We start from the raw sequence: 25,920 nt of genomic DNA on the forward strand, positions 1-25,920 counted from the left end.
ATTAACCTTTTAAATCAGAGGTTTCTCAGGCAAAGGGGTAGCTTTAAGTAGGAAGGAGGTCCCTATAATTAAACATCTAAACATCCTTTTGTACATTCTGTCCTTCATTCCTTGGTGCAGCATGAGCGCTAACTTGTGTTGTTTAGAAAGAGAAATTTGTAGCTCTGGAAAAACGTTTGCCACGTGTGTGTGTTTCTTTGTTCCTGTCTTCTATTAACACCTTGCTATGCATGATAATAACCAAACAGCACAGCATCGAGTTCTCTGTGCTGTGTACACAATTATAGATCATATGGAGATTAAAAAGCCAAAGTGCATGTTTCAGTTAAAGGGTACATTGAACTAAAGACATTTCACTTTAGTGTCTTTGCCCACCTTCTCTCTTAGTTAGCCATAGAGTTAGTAAGTCCACAGAAAATTGGCTATGACTAAATGAAACCTAAATATCTTCAGTCATATAATTTCTAATCTGTTTTTGACCAGAAAGCGAGAATAAAATAAGGAACAGTAAAAATGTATCTCATCTTTCAATGCTACCTCCTCTTCCACCAGATCTGCCACCAGTTTCTCTGTTCTCAACGACCCACTTTACTCTGTCCCAGTTTGGTCTCATCGCCTCGTCCAGCCCTGCTTTTTACTCTAGTCTTTACTTGCTTAGATTATTTTGCCACAGCAGTAATTCTCTGCTCGACTCAGCAGAATCAAAGGTTCCCTTCCCTCCCTGTTTTCCATGCCTCCCATCACATTCCCCTTCTCCTCCCCAGCTCAGTATCCCATCCCAAATTCTGGATTGGTAATCTATTAGTAAATTAACTGAAATAACTGAACTAAAATGTATGTATTAGCTATCATGAAAGCACAAGCGGGTATCTGTGACAGATGAACCAATTTCAGGAGTAAAGCTTTTTATTGTGTTGTCAACTTGCTTTCTATGAATTTTGGTTGAATAAAATGCTGAAAAAATATTATGAAGTGATACATTTTAAATACTCCGAATGTTTTGTAGGTAACTGTGATTTATTTATTTACTGTTTTATATTAGGATCTTGCAAAAACCTTGCATTTCCTCAGGGGTTTTTATTACATTAGTTTATTGCATTTACCCCAAAGAGGGTTAGCACATTTTACATGACATTAGATGGACCAGTCCACTGGGAGATGATATTTTGATGTTAAAACAGATCTGAAAACACACTATTTGCTGACAGCAGGTGTTGAGAAAAGAGACAAAAGAGCCATATTGGATATCCACCTTTTTAACTGCAAGGGCGAAACACACTGCCTGTGACTATGCACTCAGTAGTTTTCCTACTGAGACACTGCTAGCTCAAATTCACTGTTAAAGAGTAATATACCAGCTAAGTTGAAACATCAGATTTTAATATAGCCTGATGCACCAGGAGAATAGATTGATTTATGCTGAAAGGTCTCGAAAAAGCATCTTCAGGCACTTCTTTGGCTTGCCTGTTTTTTAAGGGAAGCACTCAGGATCGATGCACACTGACTGTTTGAATATCTGCAGTGGCAATTTATTACTCCTGTAGCTCCCCTGTGGTTCCACCTATACCTCAGTGGCTGATGCAACAGGCAGCACTGCAGAGAACCTTTTAGACTTCATCTGCCACAATCACTCTTGAAGTTTGCTTTCGAGCATTAGCTGAACTTTTCTAACAACTGCAAATGAAGTATAAAGACAGTTTCACACTTTTTTATTGTGTTGCATGATTAGGAAAGCATTGTGATGAGTCTAGAGTATAGTGGCTTCACAGAAACCAGTTCATTGGCCAAGGCTTCAAACTGCCATCCAGTCGAGTATCCAGACATTTACTACATCCAGGTTTAGCTACCAATGTCCTAAAGTAAGAAACCAAAGGACTCTTCCAAGAGGCTGCGTTCAACAAAGTTTTTGACATGCAACATTTGACATGCTGATAACTTTGGGAGCGCTGGGGTCTTTATGTCGGCCTTATTAAAGTCACCTGCAATTATGTGAACACCGTCCGGGGATGAGGGATCTGGCATTGGAGAGATAGAGGCTTGGCAGAGGTGGCTTGTGTGGTTGGTTTTTTAGCCTCAGCAAGGCCCTGGCGGGTGTAGAAAGGAGTACTGAGACGGAGAGCCGTAAGCCGCTGCAACAGTGTGCGCCGCCATCTTTAGGTAACACTCTGCCTGTTGCCTTCTTATTAAATCATTTTTTAAAATAATTTTTAAAAATATTTTTTCAACTAGGGGCGATCGTGGCTCAGATTTGGGAGTTCGTCTTGTAATCGGAAGGTTGATGGTTCGAGCCCTGGCTCTGACAGTCTCGGTCGTTGTGTCCTTGGGCAGGACACTTCACCCGTTGCCTACTGGTGGTGGTCAGAGGGCCCGGTGGTGCCAGTGTCCGGCAGCCTCGCCTCTGTCAGTGCGCCCCAGGGTGGCTGTGGGTACAATGTAGCTGCCATCACCAGTGTGTGAACGTGTGTGTGAATGGGTGGATGATTGTGTATAGTGTAAAGCACTTTGGGGTCCTCAGGACCAAGTAAAGCGCTTTACAAATACAGACCATTACCATTTTACCATTTACTAGGGATGACATGGGCCGCGAGAATGAGACACAGGCATTAGAGCCTCTTAATGCGTGTTGTGTTTGGTTTTACACCGGTGTGGAATTACCAAAAATAGAGAAGGGACAATCTAACATGTGAAACAGGAAAATACCGCCGTGTAATCCATTTATTTCAACAAAGTAACTGTATTCTGAATACCACCCTTTTAAATGGTAACTGTAACAGCAACTGTACAGTTACTCATATTTTGTATTTTAAATACGTAGCAGCGGTACATGTACTCCGTTACTCCCCAACACTGGTTGTATTGACTCGTAGATGAAAATCCGATGGTGTTTTTCCAGGTTCAGTTTTGACACAATCCCATACACCACCTGCTGGAATGAAGCACCGATAGAGCCTCCACCATGTTTTACAGATGGCTATAAACAGTAATATACAATATAAAGCACCTTGAAGAAAACGTTGTCAATACTCAAAACTTTCAAATGGAGATACATCGCTACATCAGACTTGTCACCCCGTTCTTGTGTAATGTGTCCTTGCTTAAGATTTTTCCTTCTTCTCTCTGATGGGTTTAAACATACAGAGTAGATGGTCTGCGGTGCAGGTTTGTTTCTCATGCCCTGGGCCAAAAAGCAACTATCACTCCTGAGAGAGGAGGTTATATCACTGTGATTGCAGTGATAGTGGTGCGATGGAGATGCACTTTACAGAGTTTCCATTAACCATCTTCCACTGCCAACAGCAGAAAAAGCTGAAGGACCCCTCCACCCCACTACACTACCCCAAACATTACCCCACTCGCTTCACTCTCTTCAGCCTCCACACCCATATAAAATGAGTAATGTGTGCAACACGCGCAGCCAGTAGAAGAATATATTCTCTCCCCAGCCTGGATGGCAGTGATGAATGTGTGGGACAAAGTTGCTGCACAGTCACCCCGGCAGCTCCACATGCCCAAGAGAGTACAGAGAGCCAGAGATAGTAAGAACAGGGCAGAGAGAGGAGTACTTGAAGCACTTTGATTTCTTTAATTCTAAGTGCATTCCAAGCTGACAGGATTGGGACATGGTGCCCCAAGACCACCTCTCCTTCTCCAGTCATAAAACACAGCTCTAAATCTATGGGCTTCTCTCTGTTGGATAAAAGTGCCCTGAGTGCATTCACTCACCTCCTCCTTCTCTCAGACTTCTGACTCCACTGGTGCAATACACCAGAAGAGATGGGTAGTACCGGTTTGTCTGTTAGTTTGATGGAGAGCCAACAAATAGTTTTGCCTGAGCCCACAGAGGCCTGAAGCGACCATCAGATGTCTATCAGTTAGAGCCTATGACAGTGGCAGTTGTTTTTTCCGCAGCTGCCTCTTCAAGGTTGTTTCCACCACCCACACTGTTCCACTGGGCCTCTACTAGTGTGGAGCTGAGTGATAAACAGGAACACACTAACACCACGCAGCCATCATGGCCCTGTAATTAACAGGCCTGCTTTTATGCATAGTAAGTCCAAGGTTGGTTTTGGGTATCAGCGCCAGTTCCTTCTGAGAGTTTTGATGCAGAGACATTAGCAAATCTAAGGTACAAATTCACAGCAGAGATTAATAACCTCTCTCCGTGGGCTGCTCTCCACTGCTTCACTTCATTGTTTTCTATGCAGAGGAGTGGAGTGATACACTCCTCCTGCTCCATGCCCACCTGCCCGCCTGCCTACATTTGTAGCAAGCTTACTGGCATGCCTCATACATACAGCCGTGTGCTTTCCACACAGCTTACAGGAATTGAAGAACAGACCAGTAAGTGACCAGTTTTAGCTGCCGCTGACATCTTTGTTTTTAGCCAAATCGGATAGACTCATCCACACTAACTGGTCTGTTTAGATGGTTGTGATAACAATGGAAAGAAAATTAAGAATACTGAAATGTGAAACATTAGGATTTAAAACATTTCACTCATTCAGATGACACAGAGTGGTTAATAGTTCTATAAATGTTAACCCTTTTTAGTCTATACGTTGTAAGTAAAACCTGAGCCAATTTGAAAGAGCCAAAAAGTCATGAGCAGACAATCTCCATAAAAAATGTCTCGTGCTAGAATAACCTTATTCATCCTGGCTCAAATGATCACAGGTGATCACAGGCCTTGCACTGGAAAGCCTCAGTGAACCTAAGGTGATTTGACAGGACATAAAACTATCAGTAAATTGTCCAGGGGTGGTTGTGTTGTTTAGGTTCTTCAGCATGTAACACATAACACAATATTGTGTTAACTAATCATCATTTAATTATCATCAAGAATAAAAAAGAAGCAGGCTAACTTTCTATAAGTTAAAATAATATAAAAACATATATATGCTCTCTCAAACAGAAGCTTTTACTAAGATGTTTGGAAGTATATAAAGGCTTCTATCTGTCAGTATATGCAGAATCATTACTTTCAGATGTTTAGTTGGTCACCTCTACTCCCAGTTCAGTATTTTCCTCAGTAGCTGCTTTCATCGAAATGACATCTGGGAGAGTTTGCAGCAGTCTAGTCAGCAGGGCCATTGATAATGTGTTCGTTCGGCTGTTGGACACTGAGAACTGTTATAGTGCAGCAGATGCTGGGCAATGTGAGGACAGCACTGATAACTCCATTCTAGAGTTTTTGCCCTTGGGTTAATAGAAGTGATGTGTCCACTAACGCTTTCCTGTGTCAGTGGCAGCAGAGTGCTCCCAGAGTACTCTCAGATATTTTCTTGTTAAAATATGCTGAGGTCCAGACGAAGAAGCTGCTGCTGAGCGATTTATTGCAGACCTTGCTTTTTCTGACTGGTTGCATCTCATTCCATCTTCTTTTATGCAAAGGACCCGCTCTTAATTTATAATGACCACCTACACATGTACTAATCATGCTGCTTAATCACAGCTGGGCAGCTTCATAAACACGGTATTCATCTGGCCTGATTGCCATGCTGCCTGTGCATTATATAAAGAACAAAAGGAGGAGGTGGGAGAGCAGACAGATATAGAGATTACTGGGTAAAAGCCAGCAGGTGTGCTCGAGAATGTCAAACCATATCTCCAGCACAACACTCCTCAAATGTCCACTTTAAAATGGGCTGGTACTTAAATGGAAGGGTCCTACTAAAGAAGAGAAAGGTCAAACTAATGTCCCCGCTGTACACACTATAATAGTTTTTAGAACTTGCATATTGATTGTATGATCTAAACTGAGTATTACACAACTGCAAAAGGTTTTCACAGGACTCTGTGCATGTGGAAAACTAAGGACACTGTTGCTGCGTCTGCAGGAATGAAGCTAACACATCTATAAACACAAAGGTTTGCTGGTCAGGAGCATTCGGGTGTGTGTTAGCCCAGGAAATTCAGCCCAAGCCAGAGGTCAAAGGTCAGAGTAATTGCAAAAACAGGTTTGCAGTAATGAACTGCTTCTGGAATAATGTTCGGAGGACAGGTGAGGAGGGGGGATGTTTGGCTACAACGCACGATTTTCCATCACAAAGTATTCTAGAGAAAAGGAAATCTGCCCCACAGCTACAGCTCGGCTAAAATTGGGTCATGAAACAGCAGAATGAGCACAACAACAAATCTACAAGGGAGTTACACAGAGGCTAGCTAGCCTAGCCAGTGTACAATGCTGTTATAGAGATAGTCTAAGAGCTTGCAAAGAAAAGCATCTGGACTTCTTTAAGTTACTTGAAGACGTTTCACCTCTCATCCGAGAAGCTTCTTCAGTTCTAAGGTCAAATGGTGGAGAGTCCCAGATATAAACCTAGTGGGAGTTTCCCCCCACAGAGGGACAAAAGGACCCCCTGATGATCCTTTAGCCATGTCCTTGAATGTGTCCAGAAAGACACTGGGGCCAGACCACTTTTACATCTGAAAACTATTTTATCAAAATGCAGGAGGCAGAAAATAGGGATGCAGTCTGCAGCATGGATATGGATATTACTTATATTTTTATTGCACAAAAGGGCGAGGGCATGATGGTGAAGTGCAAACTTCATCCAGGACGGAAACAACTGCATTATGCTGCAAACACATCTTTGGCTCACTGAGAGAGTAAAAGGATTTATTATTGTCTGTGAAGGTTCTCAGTCATCCAGGTCATCGTAGTCAAAGGAGCTTGCAAAGAAAAGCGTCTGGACTTCTTTAAGTTGCTTGAAGACGTTTCACCTCTCATCCGAGAAGTTTCTTCAGTTCTAAGGTCAAATGGTGGAGAGTCCCAGATATAAACCTAGTGGGAGTTTCCCCCCACAGAGGGACAAAAGGACCACCTGATGATCCTCTAATCACCTGAGCCAAGGTGGGAAACTGGGCGTGGGTCCCAATCAGCCAGAGTTTCGGGTGAGTTCATTGTGAAACCTGGCCCCACCTTATCATGTGATGTCCTGAGGTCAGATGGCCCAGGATGTGAGTGGGCGTTAAGGCGTCTGGGAAGGATCTCAAAACTGGATTATAGATGGCAGACAGTTGGTGTCGTAAACCCCGCCTCTGTTCAAAGATGGTCGCTCACAGTGGACATAGAAGCTTCTTTCACTCCTCTTTCAAACCATCTGTCCTCTCTGTCCAAAATGTGAACGTTGGCATCCTCAAAGAGTGACCTTTGACCTTTAGATGCAGATGGACTGCTGAGTCTTGTCCTGTGGAGGTGGCTCTTCTGTGTTGTGCCATGCACTTGTGAAGTGGCTGTTTGGTCTCTCCGATGTAGAGGTCTGAGCATTCCTCGCTGCACTGTACAGCAAACACCACATTGTTAAGTCTGTGTTTTGGCGTTTTGTCTTTGTGATGAACCAGTTTTTGTCTGAGCGTGTTGCTGGGTCTGAAATACACTGGGATGTCGTGCTTGGAGAAAACTCTCCTGAGTGTCTCTGATACACCGGCTACATAGGGGATGACAATGTTGTTGCGTCTGTCCTTCTTATCCTCCCTCGCTGGTGTCTGATCTTCTTTTCTGTGCCTCTTTGCTGACTTTAAGAACGCCCATTTAGGATAGCCGCACGTTTTGAGTGCTTCCTTTACATGTGTGTGTTCCTTCTTTTTTCCTTCAGGCTTAGAGGGAACATGTTCTGCCCGGTGGTGTAGGGTCCTGATTACTCCAAGTTTGTGTTCAGAGGGTGGTGGGAGTCAAAGAGGAGGTACTGGTCCGTGTGTGTGGGCTTCCGGTAAACTTCGATGTTGAGGTTGCCGTTCTCTTCAATGTGCACGGCGCAGTCCAGGAAAGGCAAACAGTCGTCCTTTGTGTCTTCCCTGGTGAACTTGATGTTTTTATCCACAGCGTTGATGTGCGCGGTGAAGGATTCCACTTCTTGTGTCTTGATTTTGACCCAGGTGTCGTCTACGTGGGCGATCGTGGCTCAAGAGTTGGGAGTTCGCCTTGTAATCGGAAGGTTGCCGGTTCGAGCCCCGGCTTGGACAGTCTTGGTCGTTGTGTCCTTGGGCAGGACACTTCACCCGTTGCCTACTGGTGGTGGTCAGAGGGCCCGGTGGCGCCAGTGTCCGGCAGCCTCGCCTCTGTCAGTGCGCCCCAGGGTGGCTGTGGCTACATTGTAGCTGCCATCACCAGTGTGTGAATGTGTGGATGACAGGTTGTGTAAAGTGCTTTGGGGTCCTTAGGGACTAGAAAAGCGCTATACAAATACAGGCCATTTACCATTTTACCATTTACATATCTGTACCAGTGGCTGGGTACTCTTACTTTGAAAGAGCCAAGAGCCTTCCTTTCCACTTCCTCCATGTAAAGGTTGGCTACAATAGGTGACACGGGGGAGTCCATGGCACAGCCATGTTTTTGTCTGTAAAAGCCTTCGTTGTATTTGAAGTATGTGGTGGTGAGGCAGAGGTCTAACAGTGTGCAGGTCTGATCGGGGGTGAAGTTGGTCCTGTCCTCCAAGGAGCTGTCAGGCGATTAGAGGATCATCAGGGGTAGTGATGGGTCGTTCGCGAACGAAATGGCTCTTAGAGCCGACTCTTTGACGTGAACGACGCGAGCCGGCTCCTTATCGCGAGCTGTCACGTGGGTTGTATTTTTTTTTTCTTCTCTCACCCTCTCTCTCGCACTTTTTTCCCGCTTCACTCCGCACGCCAGCCTTGTGCTTTACGCTGGGCAGAGGGGGGAGGGGCAGTAGTTACACTCAGTAGCACAAAGCACATACAAACTTCAAATCAAGTACGAACTCTGAAGCATGTACAAACTCCAAAACACGTACAAACTCCAAAACACGTAAAAACTGAAAACACGTACAAAACACAACAGAAGTGCTCCAGGATGCTGGGCGCAGTGTTGAGCTTTTGTTACCTAGTGGCTACACAAGCCAGCAAGTACCAACGACCGGATTTGGTGTGTGGTAGTAACAGGTAAATGAACTTTTTTTTTTTTTTAATTATTTGAATATATATGAGTGCCTGTGTATAAATACACAAACAATGCACACATGCTTTCAATTGTGTAATTTAAGTGATCTAGGTAGCTCTGCTTTGGAAGTTCAGTTCATGCTAGAAATGTGTTTTGGAGTTTGTACGTGTTTTGTCTCTAGGGGCCACCGCATATATTTATATATAAACATATATAAATAAAACCACTTTTTTTTTACGTTAGTAATTCCTTTTGTGCATAATTTTATATTATTGTTAATAATAAATTAATTAAAGCAACAAAACAACCCAAAGAGCCGGTTCGGAGCCGAAAGAGCCGGCTCTTTTTAGTGAGCCGAACCGAAAGAGCCGGATCTCTAAAAAGAGCCGGAAATCCCATCACTAATCAGGGGGTCCTTTTGTCCCTCTGTGGGGGGTCACTCCCACTAGGTTTATATCTGGGACTCTCCACCATTTGACCTTAGAACTGAAGAAACTTCTCGGATGAGAGGTGAAACGTCTTCAAGCAACTTAAAGAAGTCCAGACGCTTTTCTTTGCAAGCTGCTTTGACTACGATGACCTGGATGACTGAGAACCTTCACAGACATGTTATAGAGCTAGTTTATCACTTTAAAATGACAACACTGCACTAAAACTCTTCTTATCAATAGTTAAACAATTTACAGTGGTCATATGTTCATTACAGTGGATGCACAGATGTTAATGCACAATAATCATATAGGATGCTGTGCATTAAAACCCACCTCAGCCAATCTGTCATCAGTTCAACACTTCCAGTGGCATTTATCCACAGATGTGGTTATTTTGACAAATGGAATTAGGTACAAAATAAACAGCAGTTGTTAAAGTCCAGACCTCAACTCAATACTGTGGCAGGACCTGCTGAATCACAGTATGGAACAGAACTGCACAGAGCCACGTGAAAACTTTAACACAACGTACATGTTTGCTTCCTGCCAACAGTAACCAGCAATTCTTACCACAGAGAAATGACTCTCAGACAGTGTTCAATGAAACCAAAGTGAATTATGTAGTAACTGTAAAAGTTATCGACATAACTGTGTTGTCGTCATAGAGCAGTCACACTATATTGATGTATTTGCTTTGTGATATAAAAGCTACCAGATGAATTTCCAGTCAAATGCACAATTTGTTGTCATATTTTCTACTGAAATGTAAAAAATAACATTGAATATCCAGTTTAGTGAACAGAAAGGTGCCATGCTACACAACGTGAGCAGTAGTGCTTGCTACTACAAGAGTCAGTCTATTACACCAAATTCATACCATGCATTTATCTGTGCCTACTGGGTAAATGCACAAGTTCAGAACTTTGTCCAAGGATACTTTGACACATGAACTGGAGGAGCCACGGATCTTATTTTGAGGAATGACCTTTTACACTTTACAGCATTCTGCTAACCATACACACAATAATCTGTGTATCGTATAGTATGGTAACACTATAGTCATTACCCTCATAATCTTTCAGCCCCTGAAACAGGGAAGTTTGAGTTTTTTAAATTGTTATTTCAAAAAGCAGAGCCTTGTGATTCAAACGATGTAAACCACTTTCAGTTTGAAAGTTTCACATTAAGTGAAATATAAGAACCCAACAGTGGATCATGACACTGTCAATATGGGGCCCCGCAATTAAAACATAGTGGTTGCCTTAAGGTCTTTAAAGCATCTGATGCTTTGATGTAATCTCTTTCCACTAATGACAAACAAATGTGCACTTCACTGAAGTGCCACACAGTCGGCCTGGAGCCCTTTATGGTCTGGGAAGTTAGAGAAACGTTGTCATCTTTGCATACATTTGATTTGTGCTTCCTGTTCTCCTAAAACACATTAAAATAGTATATGTTATATGTTATCATACTGTCTTTAGAACAGATCATAAAACAAAAGCGAAACACTGAATATTAGCTCCGATTATTTGTTTATCTAGTCTGTTTAGTTGTTTTAGTAACCTCAGTAAAACATTATTGTGCGCTTCCTGATTTTTGTAGGTTCAGGTGCCAATATAGCACTGAAAACACTTTTAGTGTATTTGTTTAAAAGTTGTAAACAAAATAAAATGTAATCACATTCTGCATGAAAACGAGTTCCTGATTTTAAAAAAATCATTGGGTTCAATTAAAAAAGACATTTTTGTTGTATTTTCTTATCTACAGATATCCACGATGAGAACGGGTTAAAGCCAGTCATGGTTTACATCCACGGAGGATCCTACATGGAGGGAACTGGCAACATGATTGATGGCAGCATCCTGGCCAGCTATGGAAATGTCATCGTCATCACAATCAATTACCGGCTCGGAGTTCTCGGTGAGTCCGCCGCTTTAATTGTGGTGTTTTAACTGGTTTGGAGAAGTGCTGATTGTGGCATAAGTGGTTCATTGATTTATTGATTGATTTGACTGTTTGGCTTCCCCTCTTTCATTAACTGGCTCGCTGTTACATTCAGGGAGCGGGACATTAGAAATGTTCTTCTTTGATCACATATTTATCTTTGAAACTTTTCCTTAAAAATTGATTTGCAGCTGAAATTCATACGTACACAGATATACTTGATACACTATTCCCACTCATCATCGTGGAGTTTTCAAGCTGCAGTTTCTTTTTCCTGTTCTCCAAACCTCCATGTTGCCAGGTTAGGACGTGGTTTGCATTTTTGTCTGTATTCATCTCTGTTTAAAATACCTTTATATCAGTGCAGCCCACATTTCTTATTAGGACAATAACCCTTTTCTTTTTGAGATGAACTATGAAGAGACGTGTTTCTCTGAAAGTATTTTATCAAATTGTAACAACATTCTTTAATTTGGCATGAAAAAACCCTTTAACCTAGCTATCCCAGGTTGTCAGAAGAAAATGTACAAATGAAGACAGATACGCTTTTCCAGGGTCAGATTTCGAGTCAAAGCTGCACTTTTTGTCATTATAGTAATTATTTAAGTCATGATGCAAATGGACAAAGATTTGGGTGCTAAGGCTTGTGTTTGGTGGACCAACTGTGTCAAGATCAAAACAGCTTGCTGACTTGATAATCTTGCTAATGATGAGGTAGGCATAAAGGCACTATGATTTTTCCTTTAGAAAACAACGATGCATGTATATTAAGATGTATGTTGACTTTGTGAATGAGTCTAAAATCATTGGTTTCTCTGATAAACTTTATTACTTGCTTCATTTTTTCCTGATGGCAGCGTGCAACCATTCTGCAGGGATGTACAGTGGTCCCTCGCTATAACGCAGTTCACCTTTCGCGGCCTCGGTGTTTGGCTGATTTTTTTGTGGAATTTTTTTGATATTTTTTTATTTTATTTTTTTGTGCAGCGCATTCTGTTCTGAGTCCTGATTGGCCAAACAGACACAACAATGTCGACGAAACGTCGTCACCTGCGGGCGCCTTTGGTTTCGTTCTATGATACTGGACTTATTTTTCTACGAAGGTTTGAACTTCGAGAGTTTAAACAAGAGAGAAAAGTGTGAAAATGTTCATGCCTGTCTGAGAAAAGTGTGTAAAGTGTGTAGTGAGGGGGTTTTACAGCCTTAAAACATCTATAATAATTGTAAAAAATAAAGCTGGCTACTTCGGGGATTTCAGCTATCGTGGGTTATTTTTAGAACGTAAGTCCTGCGATAAACGAGGGAGCGCTGTAATTCTAAAACCGAGATGGATAAAAGCACTGAAGCCTTGTAACAGTTGTACTAACTTACAGTTACCAGTTTGAATAAGTAGTCCATATTTCCTGTATAGTGTCTTTACAGCATGCATAATATTTATAAATCCCTCATATTTTGGCATCCATGTCTTAGATTTAGATACAAATAACCTGTTTCCACTCAGCATGATTGTAATTGTTCAGTTAGGTAAGATAAGAGGAAGATATTGTGTCTGTGTTCAAACTGCTTTGGAGAAGCATCATACAACTTTGATTTTCCTTTACATCAAGTTTGATGAATTGACTGGTACATCGTCACATACAGGAAATCTCGACCAACTGTTTGTCTAAAGGGTCAGAGTCTCTGCTTCTAAAGACTGTCGCCCTTTTAAAGTGGTGGTGGGCAGACACAGCTAGCTCTACCTGCCTGCAGTGCCTACCCAGCTTCCTCATGTATAGCATTTAACTGAGTAGTCCCACAAGTCAGATTTGTTTACCAGCCAGACTCTCCCCTTAATGACTTGTTGCACTAATTTAGTGACTATGAAAATAAACCTAAAGGATCTGTTAAACCTGATGAAACACATCAAATTAAGTTTTGAAAACAAAGTATAATCTAGTGTGTGCTGTCAATGCTGTTATTTATTTCTCAAGTGACGGCTGCACATTACAGCTCTCAAACGTTGAACTGGATTAAATGATTAAGGGTACTGTCTAATGAAGACTGTGTGGAAATCTTTTTATTTCTTGGCAGATAAATTGACATTTGTTTGACTGACTATTCCAGGTATTCCTGGTATGCGTTCTGTAGGGTTGCCAACTCCCTGAAAAATAAATAAGGGACACCTCGTGGCCAGGGCCGGGCAACCCAGTTGTCTTCACCCTTCCCAGTGTGGTAGCTCTTTTTTTGTGTGTGAAATTATTTTTTAACCATTTGACTTGAATTTGATTTAAGCAGATGCATATTCTTTGTGATATGACCATATGGGAAACAAATGATCATTTGGCCATTTATTTTTAGCTCAAAATGACAACATTAACACATAAAACAGGTCTCTTTCTTAAACAGAAGCCTGTCATGCTTAACTTTTGAGAATATAAGTAAATCTTTCTTTAAAAGAACTCTGTCCTGCTTAACTTAAAATTATATAAATTAATAGAAAACAATAGAACGAAAAACATTCTTGTAACTGTGCACATTTAGTGCATTTAGTACAATTGGCTTCAGTTGAGGTATTATTTCAGCTTTTCTAATGCTAATCAGCTGCTCCTGTTTGTAAACCCGCTTGTTCCCATGATTACGCATCTTAACTCATCATCATTATTCATCTATGTATTACTTTTATGTATTAGTCATCTATTTGTTGTAATCATCTATCCTTGCAGTTGTTTATTACACAAAATAAATTATATTATCACACTTCTGGCCACATAACGCTGATATTCACTGCACATGCCCATATTAACCTTAACCAGAGGGTTTAAACAACAAACCAATGTTTACATACCATATCTGCTTCTGCCGTGACCTGGTGGACAAGAAATTGGTTAAGGGTTCCCCGAGCTTTCACGCCCCTCATGTTCTTCATGTGCCCACCACTAGAAGCATGCCTATGGAAAAAGTGCGCCGGCACACAGTGCAGTGCGCTTTATAGGTGTTATCGTGCACTTTCCCAGCCAGGTGTTTTCCTTTTCCCAGTCCTCCCTGTACTTTTGCAGCCTTTTTTTTCTTTCTCTGAGGGGAACAAACATTGCTGCTCTAATGCTGGGCTCACACTGTGCGATTTTTGGCCCATTTTGAGCCGATTTTTGAGTCATGCGACCGATTTGGTGATCGGCCCAATTTTGGCCTTCATCGTGCATCGTGTAGTATACGTGGGGTAACGAGAATCGCTCGTGAGCCGCTCACACTGCTCACGCTCAAACACGTAAACGTCGGTGAAAAAGACGGAGCAGCGGTGCAGCGTGTGATCTGGACACAAGCGATGGAGGCACAACTTGTAGAACTTTGGAAAGCTCATCCGAGCCTTTTCGATGTGGCCTCACAAAATTATCACGACCACAACAACCGTGAAAATAGTTGGATCTACATGCTGCTCAATCACAGCTGCCTGATCATGTTTTTCATTAGCAATTTAGCAAAGTTGATGGTGGTGGTGTGTCTGTGTGAGTGAAAGACAGAGAGAGCGAGCGACAGATTGTCTGTTATAACCTTCATTTTATGGAGGCACAGTGTGAGCACTCAGGTCGTATCAGAGCATCGGGCGGTATAGTGTGAGACCTGCATCGTGACCTACCAACTTCTAACCCCTGCGAGTCAATCGTGCAGTTTGAAAATCGCACAGTGTTTGCCCAGCTTTAGGTGTACTGTCGTCCGAGACTTGCACCGCAGTGTCGGCGTTTGTTTCCCCGCTGGCCATGCTTGTTGTTGTGGTCATCTGTTGTCTTCCAATATTTTCTCTGTAAGCGACCTTTCCTCGACCAATGAGATGAGCTGTAATCCGACTTGTCATACTCAAATTGTCATAAGTGTGCTGTCAGCTCATTGGTCACAAAGCAGGAGAGGGGCTGGGAATTATGTTTTCAAACAAAGTGTTAATTCCATTAACATTTATAGACTACTTTTGATTCTCACTGTATTACGGGACAAAGTGCGTCCCTTATTAGCTCAATACGGGACGTGTACTTTTGTTTCTAAATACGGGACGATTCCGTTTTTTAAGGGACGGTTGGCAACCCTAGCGTTCTGTGTTCGAGTAGCAGCAGATTAGCATTGAGTAGCACACCATGCTCTAAATCAACAAATTACATACATACATTTGTTGGGTCTGCGCTTCCACAGGCCCCGCTGGTTTAGAAACGTATTCCCGTTAACGACAAGGAAGCAAGACAATCAGCAATCGATCGATTTTTCTTGCGAGAAAGGGAGGCTGGTCGGAAGCAGGCTCTTGGAGCTAAACGCTCCTCACCCGTCTCCTAGCCAGCTTCAAATAAACAGCCTTCCTTGCCGCCTTTTATTGAAAACAGTTACAATACACACAAGCACCACCCATTGTAAAACCCGCCTATGGTTCTAAAAGACACCATGTGTGTGCACGTGTAAGCACGTGTGTGTATGTGTGTGTGTATGCAAGTGCGAGAATGTGTGTGTCTGTATGCATCTGAGTGTTTGTGTTTGGGGGTACGTTTGTGTGACCTCATGCTCACCAAAAGGGTCATAAAGGCAGGAAGTTTACTAACCAAGAAAACAGAACCCTCACATAGGATGTCCCATAATAAAACACTACATCCTCCCCCATCATTCAACAAGCTGGAGAGGTGCTCAGAGACAAAGGGATGTCTTTGATAATGCTGCTTGAGTTAAGACTTTACAAATTTAAGTAACGCTATGACAACATTTAACAATTTAAACCTAACAACGTTCCTGTGAAAATGTTTCACACAATTTCCAGCATAGATGCTACGAACACCACCCCTGACATGAAACAGCTCAAGTTGTTCATTTCACACCTTGATAAGCAGCTTTATGTGGCTGCTTCACCTAATCGCTAATGTTATGTTAAGTAAATCCATATAACAGAAAGAATATCCGGTCGTTAAGTGATGACGTGACGAATCCTACTTCCGGGTCTAAAGTAGTCTGCGTTTAATATGGCTTTTGTGTTGTTAACATGTTTAATGTTTTGTATTTTCTTCTATTTGATCTCAAAAAGCTCCTAAAACAGTCAGTGATCACTGTTGACCTCCCTCTGCTTTTATTACCACTAATCATTTATTTAAGCTCAGTTTTTAAAACCTTAGGATGTAACTACAGCCCAGCCCATGCAGCAGTATATGAATGACTAACCTCGTATTGTGGATGGATTATCTCAGTTGTTCTCCTGGCTGAAGTTTGGTCCTTTTACAGCATCCTGCCATGCGATTACATTTGTTCCTGACCACCGAGAACACTCACGTTAACTTTTATCGAGTGGAAAAAAAGTTAGCTTGTTTATATTATGCTAACATAGCTGTGTCGCTAGCGGTCACGTAGCACATCATTATATACCAGCTAGCCCAACTTCAGTAACCCTACAAACGTCACTGCTGTTTAGTTTTCTGTCTTCATTTATGCTGGAAGTGATAACAGAGCTGTACGTTTTAATTTGTTTCCAAAACCCCGCAGTCAGGACATGCTATATTGTATTTAGATAGAAGCTAGCGAGCTAACTCCCTGCTAACTTCTAACTCCGTTAAATGTCATAAATTCCATTTTCATGGATGCCTGGATGTTAAACTCAATAGTTACACCTGGTAGAGCAGAACGCTGCAGCGGAGTTTAGGCCCAGACACGGCTAGTGATGTCAGACTTAACAACCGGATTGAGTGTGAGTATGTTGAACTTGTTACCATGTTACCATGGCGATTTACCCCAGTAAGAAGTGAAATGCTTTCATAGTACTGAAAACCCAGGGTTACCCCTGAAGTTACCTGGACAAGCCAAAATCCTGCTGGTAGTAGAAGCCTGGAAGTCCCTGGAAATTGTTAGGATAAGAGCAGCTACAAGTGCATTGGACAAACCATATATGATGATCTCCTACAGGCTAGCATCTGCTCATCAGATCAGTGAAGTACAGAATGCAGCACTAAATAGTAAAAACAGCAGCCAGTCTGAAACCAAGGAGGAAAGTAGCTAGAGTAGTTAGCTATACACCTACCAAGCTGTTAAGATAGTTTTGCATAATTTGTACACAAAATGTGTACATAAATATCTGACATGTAACAGATGAATTATCGATGTAAACCTGTTGCTGCAACCTCCCTGGCCTTTAGTTCCTCACAACCATCTGTGCTTCAGCTGTAGGTGTATAACTTGAAGTCACATGGTGATCATGGCTTGCATGTAGAAAAGCTACAGGCCGCAGAAATAGACTATCGAATGTTTGCAGATCAGGGAGCCACATATGAACCCCAGTCAGACTGGTCTGGTAGGACCTTTGCTCTTTTCAGTGTCTCATGTTGTCGTGTTTATTCCTGTGCTTGAAATTTTCAGGCAGAGCCCAACAAGAACCCTGTCTAACACGTCGTTAGAAAAACTTCCATAGGTGTTCAACGGAGCTGAGATCTTATTGTTACAAAGGCTATAACATGGGATTTCAATTATTTGCATATTGTTCTTAAATGTGTCACTCATCTGTACATATGGATGAGTGAAACTTGTCTTGACACCAGTTGTTGTTCACTTCTGATGAAGCTGTTTTCAACAACCACCTTGTTATACAGATACACACAAATATAAAACACTTATCTCGGTGTTAAATATCAAATTTCCTTCATGGTTGTTGTTTCCGGGTTTGAATTGAAAGTGCGCTCCATATGGTTTGTTTGCTGTTTGCATGAGGTGTGTTGTTTAGTGAAGTGAAGCCACAGTATATCCTTATGAACGCTGCCGCTGCTCTGCTGCACTGTGCCGTGCTTTGCTCTGCTTACCATTTGTTATAAGGCCGAGCTGTCTGCACCAGTCTCTATATTTAGTTTCCTGGGAGCCGGGGGGAAAAGGTGTTCTGGAAAAGTGTGCACTGCAGAGAGGAAAAAAGAGAAGAGGAGAGAGACAGAGAATGAGAAAAAGAGGGAGAGAATACAGATGAAAAAACAGATAAAGACAACGGATGAAGGAGAACATTAGGACAAATAACAAAAAGACAGTCAGAATGGCAGCGTAGCCAGAAAGATGATTCTGTTCAGCTTTCAGCAGAATCACCTTTCTGGATTAACCATGCACCCAGACATTCAAATACTAAAATCTTTATGTAACAAAGAAAAAAAAGGGAAAAAAATCACTCATGAGCATCAATCTGGTTACTTAAGCATCGTAGAGTGGCATTATGAACAAACTGGTGACAGTTCTGTGTTTGTTACTTTGTTTCTTTTCCTACAGAGAATGGAACGTCTTAGGGTTTGACTGGATTGATTTTTAAGATTTCTATCATCATCCTGCTCTATTAAAAAGTGTTTCCCAATACAGCTAAATTATTCTGTTACATTTAGGAGAAAGCAAAGTGATGCAAAAGTCAAAGATTCAGTTCCATGAAAACCATCTGATTTAAAATGCCTCAACAAGCTTACTACCAAGAACTACAGAGAGAGTTTCTCCCAAACTGACTGACTGTTCATTTCAGTTTAAAATCCTTCACTTGAAACAAACCCCATCTAGTTTTCAATTCAAAAAGGTTTTTTAATATAGTGCTAAATCACAACAATAATCATCTCAAGGCACTTTATGTGTCAAGTTCAAAAAAGAAAGTATAGGAAGGCTTATGGCCTCGCCACCATGAGTACGCCTGATCTCAGAAGCTAAGCGGTATGGGGCCTCGTTAGTACTTGGATGGGAAGCCATCTGGAAATACCAAATACTGCAAGCTTTGGGGCGTTTCTGTGGCTCAGAGGTACAGCGGATTGTCTATTTGGAAAGTTGGTGGTTTGATCCCCGACTACTGCATTTTGCATTTGTCCTTGCTGAACCCCAAACTGCCCCCAATACCTACATCAGCATGTGAGTGTGTGAACGTTTACTTAAAGTGTTAGGTACTTGTATGAATGTGGGTGAGTAAGAAAGTGCTGTGGGTGGAGTCCACAGTGCAAATGAAATCCTACAGTCTGAGCCAAAAAACCCACAGACACAAGTGAGGAATCGTTCAGGGTCACTGGATCACCCCTAACTGCAGGTTTTATCAAGTTTTGATCCTATATATCTTCCAAAGACCCCTGTATACTGCATCAAGCAAAAAGAGCCCACTGAGAGCACAGCCTTACTTGTGATTCCTGAGTTTCCAAAAGTAGAATGGGAGCGCTTCAGCTATCAGGCCTGTCTTCTGTGGAGCCAGCTCCCAGTTGGGATTCAGAATGTCCCATTTGCTTTTAACAGTGGGCTTAAAATTTCACTTTTTGAGTATAAAAAGAAAAAAGCTTACACTCAGGAATGATTAGGGTGACCCTGAATCATATTCTAGACCTTAGGCTCAGCCCACTGGACCTCTAATGCACTGTTTTTGACCCTCCAGTGCTTCTTAGGGTTAGGGTTAGGGGTTACTTCTATTCTATGCCATTAACTTGTGTTTGCTCTCTCTCGCAGTTTTTTTATTTTGTTGTTTTGTATTCTCTCTGTGCACTCTTTTCCAACTTTTCTTTCCCTTCCTCTCCCAGTCAATTATGAGAGACTGTTAAAGACCCTTTGTGCCCAACCATCGTCAACTATCTCTCTCTAACTAGGGAATTCAGCGAAAGCATCCTCCTGTTCATTTGACATTGTACCTGCATAATTATTCAAAAATGTCTTCCAGGCTATTGGTCCATCTGTGCTCACTCTAATCCACTCTTCACTGGCGTCTGGTATAGTTCTGGTTTATTTTAAAAACGCTGCTATTCTCCCACTTTTACAAAAACCTCAGCTAGACCCTTCTCTTTTGAGCAGCTACAGACCAATCTCCAAATTACCATTAATTGCTAAGCTTCTAAAAAATGTTGTGGCTAAGCAGCTTATAGCAGCTCTTGAAAACCACAGCATTGCACTAAGTTTCAGTCCGGCTTTCGCAGAGCTCACTCCATGGAAACAGCCCTTCTTTGGGTCTCAAGTGACATTTTGATGAGTAATGATGCAGGAAAATGATCTGTTCTGCTTATGTTGGACCTCGCGTCGGTGTTTGACACAGTTGACCACCACATCCTGCTTGAAAGGCTTAAACATTGGGTTGGTCTACCTGGAGCTGCCTTGGAGTGGCTCTCATATCTACATCACCGACGTTTTTCTGTGGTGGTCTCTGATTTTAGGTCATCCTCTACCTCCCTAACTTGTGCTGTCCCTCGGGGTTTGGTTTTGGAGCCTTTATTGTTTTTAGTATATCTTCTCGCCCTCCAGCATATAATGGGCTCCTTCAAGAACATTTCTTATCACTGTTATGCTGGTGACATTCAGTTGTATGTTTCTTTTAAGTTCCAGGATTTATTGAAGCTTCAGCTTCTGAATGACTGCTTAGATTCTATCAGATGTTGGCTGCAAATTTCCTCCAACTCAACGAGGGGAAAACTGAAGTCCTCGTATGTGCTCCGGACAGATTTTAATCCCAGATAGTGAAAGTCCTTGGTCCTCTCTCGGTCTATGTTAAATCCTCTATCAGGAATTTAGGTGTCACCTTTGACTCGACTCTCGCATTTGGATGGGCATGTGAATTCTCTGGTTCGGTCTTGTTTTTATCATTTAAGAAATGTGGCTGAGTTAGGCACTATTTTATTTTGCTCTGATTGCTATACGTACATTTATTTCTTCGCGCTTCTACTATTGTACCTCACTGCTTATGTGTCTAAGGTTCCCTGGAGCTTCTGCAGGTTGTGCAAAACACTGCAGCTGGGCTTTTGACTAAATCCAGTATTCACATGTGACACCGCTGCTATCTGAGCTACACTGGCTTCTTATTGAACTCAGAGTCCATTTTAAGATCCTGGTTTTGACTGGTCATCTGATCAGGACTTACTTGCTATGAAACAGACTAACATGAGAACTAAGGGTGACAGAGCTTTTGCCACTGTGGCCTGAGACTGTGGACTCAGAACTGTGTTTTTAAAAAACAATTCAAAACTCACCTTTTTAAAACCGCTTTTGGTTCATTTTTGCCTGTTTTATGTTGTCTGTTTCACCTTTATGAATTGTTAACTTAAAGGTGATATATAAATACAATGTTATTTGTTATTAGTTATTTAACACAGGATGGTCTGTAGCGTATTCTATAAAGCACCTGTGAACTGGAACTATATAAATAAAATGACTTTTTATTTAAGAATTGCAATTTTAGATACATTTCAGTGAGAAGTTGTTTCTGTGATAACGCTGCTCTCACACTCATCCTCCAGTGTGGATCTGCACCAAAGGAAGAACAAAACAGGTAGAATGAGAATCGTCTGTGAAACACCTGTAAACACGGCAGTATTGTCACCTCACTATTGCCTGAGTGTTGCAGTTCAAAGGATTCACACAGATATTTGCAGCAGCTGTTGAGAAGGTGCTAACATGCAATGGTGCCTGACTCAGTGAGTGAGTAAATGTGTGACACTGGGCTGAAGCAGATGCCTAGTGTGAAGGGACAACAATCTCTGCAGGCCGAGCAGCTCGATCGTGTCTGTGCCGGCAGGCTGATTGGAGACGGGTGTAAGAAGTCATCAAACACTCATCAGCTCGCACCACTTTAACATCAAATTCCCTGCTGGACGGCCGTCAGTGTATCATTTACACCTTTTTCCACATCTCACATTGCTCTGCTCTGGTCTTGTTGTTTCCACAGGACAAGTGTACAACTCAATCCACCCTGTTGCTAAAATTAACCTGCTATAATGTGTCAAAAAGTAGCACATGTCAATATTGGGTCAGGCCAATATCGGCTGCCCAATGCGGGGGAGCAAGAACGATGCTTGTGTGGATCATACATGTCAGGATCCAAATGTGCATGCGCATTACCTCACATGTCAGTGTTGTGGCGCATCTCTCACTATATGACCAGGAGGAAAAGACCCTTAATTGATTGGACATAAAATAAAGTTTCAGTTTGTGTCGTATATCTCTGGATCTTGTTGCACTGAGTGTGAAATTATTATTTCTACATCTTCTGTTGCATTATGCTTTCTACCATATTGACTTGTAACTGCACAGCTGAGTCCAATTACCCTTAGTGATTGGTCTTTTCTAACAAATTTCCCAGTGCGCTGCAGCAACAGTATTGTGACAAATGTTTTTGTGTGCTGCACTAATTAGTGTGAACTATGGAGTTTGGCACTGTGAAGCGTTTAGCATTCGTTTTCAGCTCGTCATTTTCATTTTTTGGTTGTAACACTGAAGCTGCAAAGAGTAGGCATAGTTACTGGGGTCAGTCACCCAAAACAACAGACGGTGCACAAAAGAGGTGAAAGGGAGAGTACAGGAAGGGTGGAGGTGAGTATCAGGGGTGATTTATTGTAGAAGGATAGCAGCAAGAGAGAAAGGGAAGGTTTACACGATGGCAGAAAGACATGCTTTCATGTATGGTTTGGAAACCGTGGCACTGACAAAAAGACAGGAGGCAGAGCTGGAGGTGGCAGAGTTCAATATTTTAAGGATTTTGTTGGGGATGACCAGAATAGACCGGACTACATATGGGTACAACAGAGGGACACCTCGGGTGGAACGCTTTGGAGACAAAGTTGGAGAGGCAAGGCTGAGATGGTTTGTGCAGGGGAGGGATATATTTAACAAAGGCAGGAGCCAATGAGGAAGACCACAGAGCTCATGGATACAGGGAAGGGGGGCATGCAGATGGTTTGTGTACAAAAGCTAACACTTTATAAAAGCTGAACACAGCTAAAGGAAGGTAATACACATTTATCACACGCAAACACTCAATTTAATTCCCTCCAAATTACATACTTGTTGGAAATTATTAAAATAAAGACACATTGCATTGGCAAAGAATTAAATACACTTTCCTTTCAAATAGCCTTTTTAGTATTGACATTCAAAATGTGAGCATGTAGCTATTATTGAGTTTGACTGCTGCTGTTGACTTTCAGACCACTGTGGAAATAATGCAGCACTGAAGAATTTCAAGTCAAGTCATTATAGTTTGAAAGGAATGCTACAAGCTACTGCAGTGACTCAACTAGTTGTGATCTCAGTAATATCACTAATTAGCTAACAAAAGCTTTCCAGTTACTTTGTACCACAGGGACTGATTGCTGAATCTGTGGCAAAGAAGCAGAGCTGCAACAAAGAAAAGAGCCTCACTCTCAAACACACCTTTCATGTCACATCTCACAGCTTTCCTTACCCAAGACAAGAGATAACAGTTAATTAGAAACAAACACAGAACAGTTAACAGTCACTAATATGTGTAAAGATGTTCCTACCCGAACAAAAATATAAGTACTGCCAGGCCTTTATCGTTTGCTTTTCTTTGTTCATAGAGAACAAAGAAAGGTAAGAAAATACCCCAAATGAATCCAGACATAGACCCCATCCTTCCTAATTAGGATTCAAAACCCCTTCAGATCTTATCATATGTAACCATGCTCTGCTCCGAGCTTTTTGTTCTTAAATCTTCCAGAATTTAGTTCTTGACCACGCATTAACAAGGATTTCCTCTACATTGTTTTAATTTTATCATACTATCCAAGAGGAAGAATCCTTACGTAATAGTGTTGCACAATTTTGTGTGTGTGTTTTTTTAAGACCAGTTTCCGTACATCTGTTTGAGTTTCAGTCTCACTGCTCTCGTTAATCTTTTTCCTTCAGTGGGCAACTGCTTTGAGGGAGAGAACTCAAACCACTGCATAGTACCTGCTCACAAACAAAGAGCACAATTAAACATATAACAGTTTTAACAAAGTTAGATTTTTGTAGCTTATTGCAGAGAAGTTAAGAATAACAGAGAGGGAGACAGGAAGCTGATAGTTTGTTACTTTTATTTAAAACTCTTTTTTAGTCACATAGCTGTCTTGCGTATTCTGTGTGATTCCTCTTTATTCTAGTATTTCATTCTAAATTCTTCTGTTCCAATCCTTTACCAGCCTCTCTTGTAGTCAGAGGCAAAGTGCTCAGCCTCCCAAGCAGCCTCTTCTTCCTGCTTCTCTATAACTCCTCAGTTTCTGCAAGGACAGCTATTGCTGGGAGGAGGTCATTACCACTCCAGAACTCTTCCCCCTGGTTGTGCAGCGATGACAGCACGTGAGGAGAGAGAAGAATATGCTGTCACTGCTGTCGCCTCACGACAGTGGTGAGCAGCAGCTATCCACTTTGCTTGTGAGTCAGGGTATGAGGTAATGTCTTCTGACATGACACAGAAAGGCCGACGGCTGGAGCTGCAGTTCACATTCTGCTACCAGAAAAAAAAGGGCAGAAAAACCCTGAAAAACATGCTTTTGATCTTGTACACATGAAGACGGTGAGTGGAGTCATCTGTCACTTACAGATGTTGCTCTGCAAATGCTGCTCTGTGTGCCTTTGACAGACTGTGCCAGTGCCTTGGTCCCAACTACTCAGCAGTATCTGCTAGTTCTCATTACATCTGCCCTTTCCTTTCCCCCCATGTGTCACTGATTCAGGATATTGGGTTCGATACAATTTCCGAGAAATACTCTAATTTTTTTAATGTATGATAATGTCATGAAACAGTTACTATCATGTTTAAAGCACAGAGGAATGCAGATATGTTAGCCTAGCCTAGTGTTAGATCCCCAGACAAAGGGTAACCTCCACATAACATGAGGTGCCACTCCCCACTCCAACCACCCCCCCAGAAAAGACCAGCAACACGGAACCACTGAAAATATGAGACGGCAGTATATTTGCTGTAGAAATGAGCAGTTCAAAACCAAACTCATTTCTAATGCTGCCTAGTTTTCCCTAACTGAGAGTAAAACTATAGACAATTGTCTAACTTTGACTCATTTCAACATTCACAAACTATTTACAAAATGCTCCAAAACAACAAACATATTAGAAGATATCAGAATATGTTCCCCAACAACTTTTGTTCAGACTTCTCATACTCATCTGGTCTGTTTTCTGGGTGTCAACTGGAGGTTCAAGGACTCCAATCACTTTTTGCCAAAGTTTGTTTTCTCTGTTGAGTCAGCGTCACAAGAATTTATAGTCACAAACAAAGTAAAGTAGTCCAAAATGCTTCTTTCTGGATTGGACTTTCAGCAGACGTAACAAAATGTGCACCATGTGACCAAAAACTAAATCAGGAAGACTGAACCCCAAAGATTCCTGACACATCTCTGGTAGCAAACAGCAGAAGCGATGACCTCTCATGGCCAGTGTTGGTCAAGTTACTTGAAAAAAGTAATCAGTAACTAATTACTGATTACTTCCCCAAAAAGTAATCCCGTTACTTTACTGATTACTTATTTTCAAAAGTAATTAATTACTTAGTTACTTTTTAAAAACACGATTTACAACCTGAAGAGGTGATAAAGTGATAGACCTTTCAGCCCAATTCTACTTTTTCTGCATAATCCATCATACAAAATGTAATCAAATGGAAAAGTCTCTTTTTAAAACTTGTTTTATTAGTTTTAATCTTTTAACTTTATGCATCAAGCAGAGATTTAATTATCTGCAACATTCTCTGACTGGAAGAAATTTGTTTAAACCTATTTAAACTTATTTTCTGCACATTCCAGCACATAAAATAAAATATTTTTTGTGTTTACACTCAGTCTTTCAAATAGATGCAAGTAAAACACAGCAGAAAATAAATAAAGTCAAAGACTCAGCGGTCCTGTTGCTCTATTTTCACCTGTAAAGCAGGACTGCGGTAGGCGG

General features: G+C 41.6%; 1 protein-coding gene across 1 annotated transcript in view; it reads left to right on the forward strand.

The window, feature by feature from the left end:
* The window catches only part of nlgn4xa (neuroligin 4 X-linked a), a 108,159-nt gene that overhangs the window by 32,694 nt on the left and 49,545 nt on the right, over positions 1 to 25,920 (forward strand). Inside the window, exon 3 of the mRNA XM_026158222.2 lies at positions 11,101 to 11,253. Coding sequence (XP_026014007.1) covers positions 11,101 to 11,253 — 153 coding nt within the window. The remainder of the gene's footprint in view (positions 1 to 11,100; positions 11,254 to 25,920) is intronic.

The sequence above is a fragment of the Astatotilapia calliptera genome, chromosome 23 (assembly GCF_964374335.1).
Source record: "Astatotilapia calliptera chromosome 23, fAstCal68.1, whole genome shotgun sequence".
NCBI classification, from domain to species: Eukaryota; Metazoa; Chordata; class Actinopteri; order Cichliformes; family Cichlidae; genus Astatotilapia; species Astatotilapia calliptera.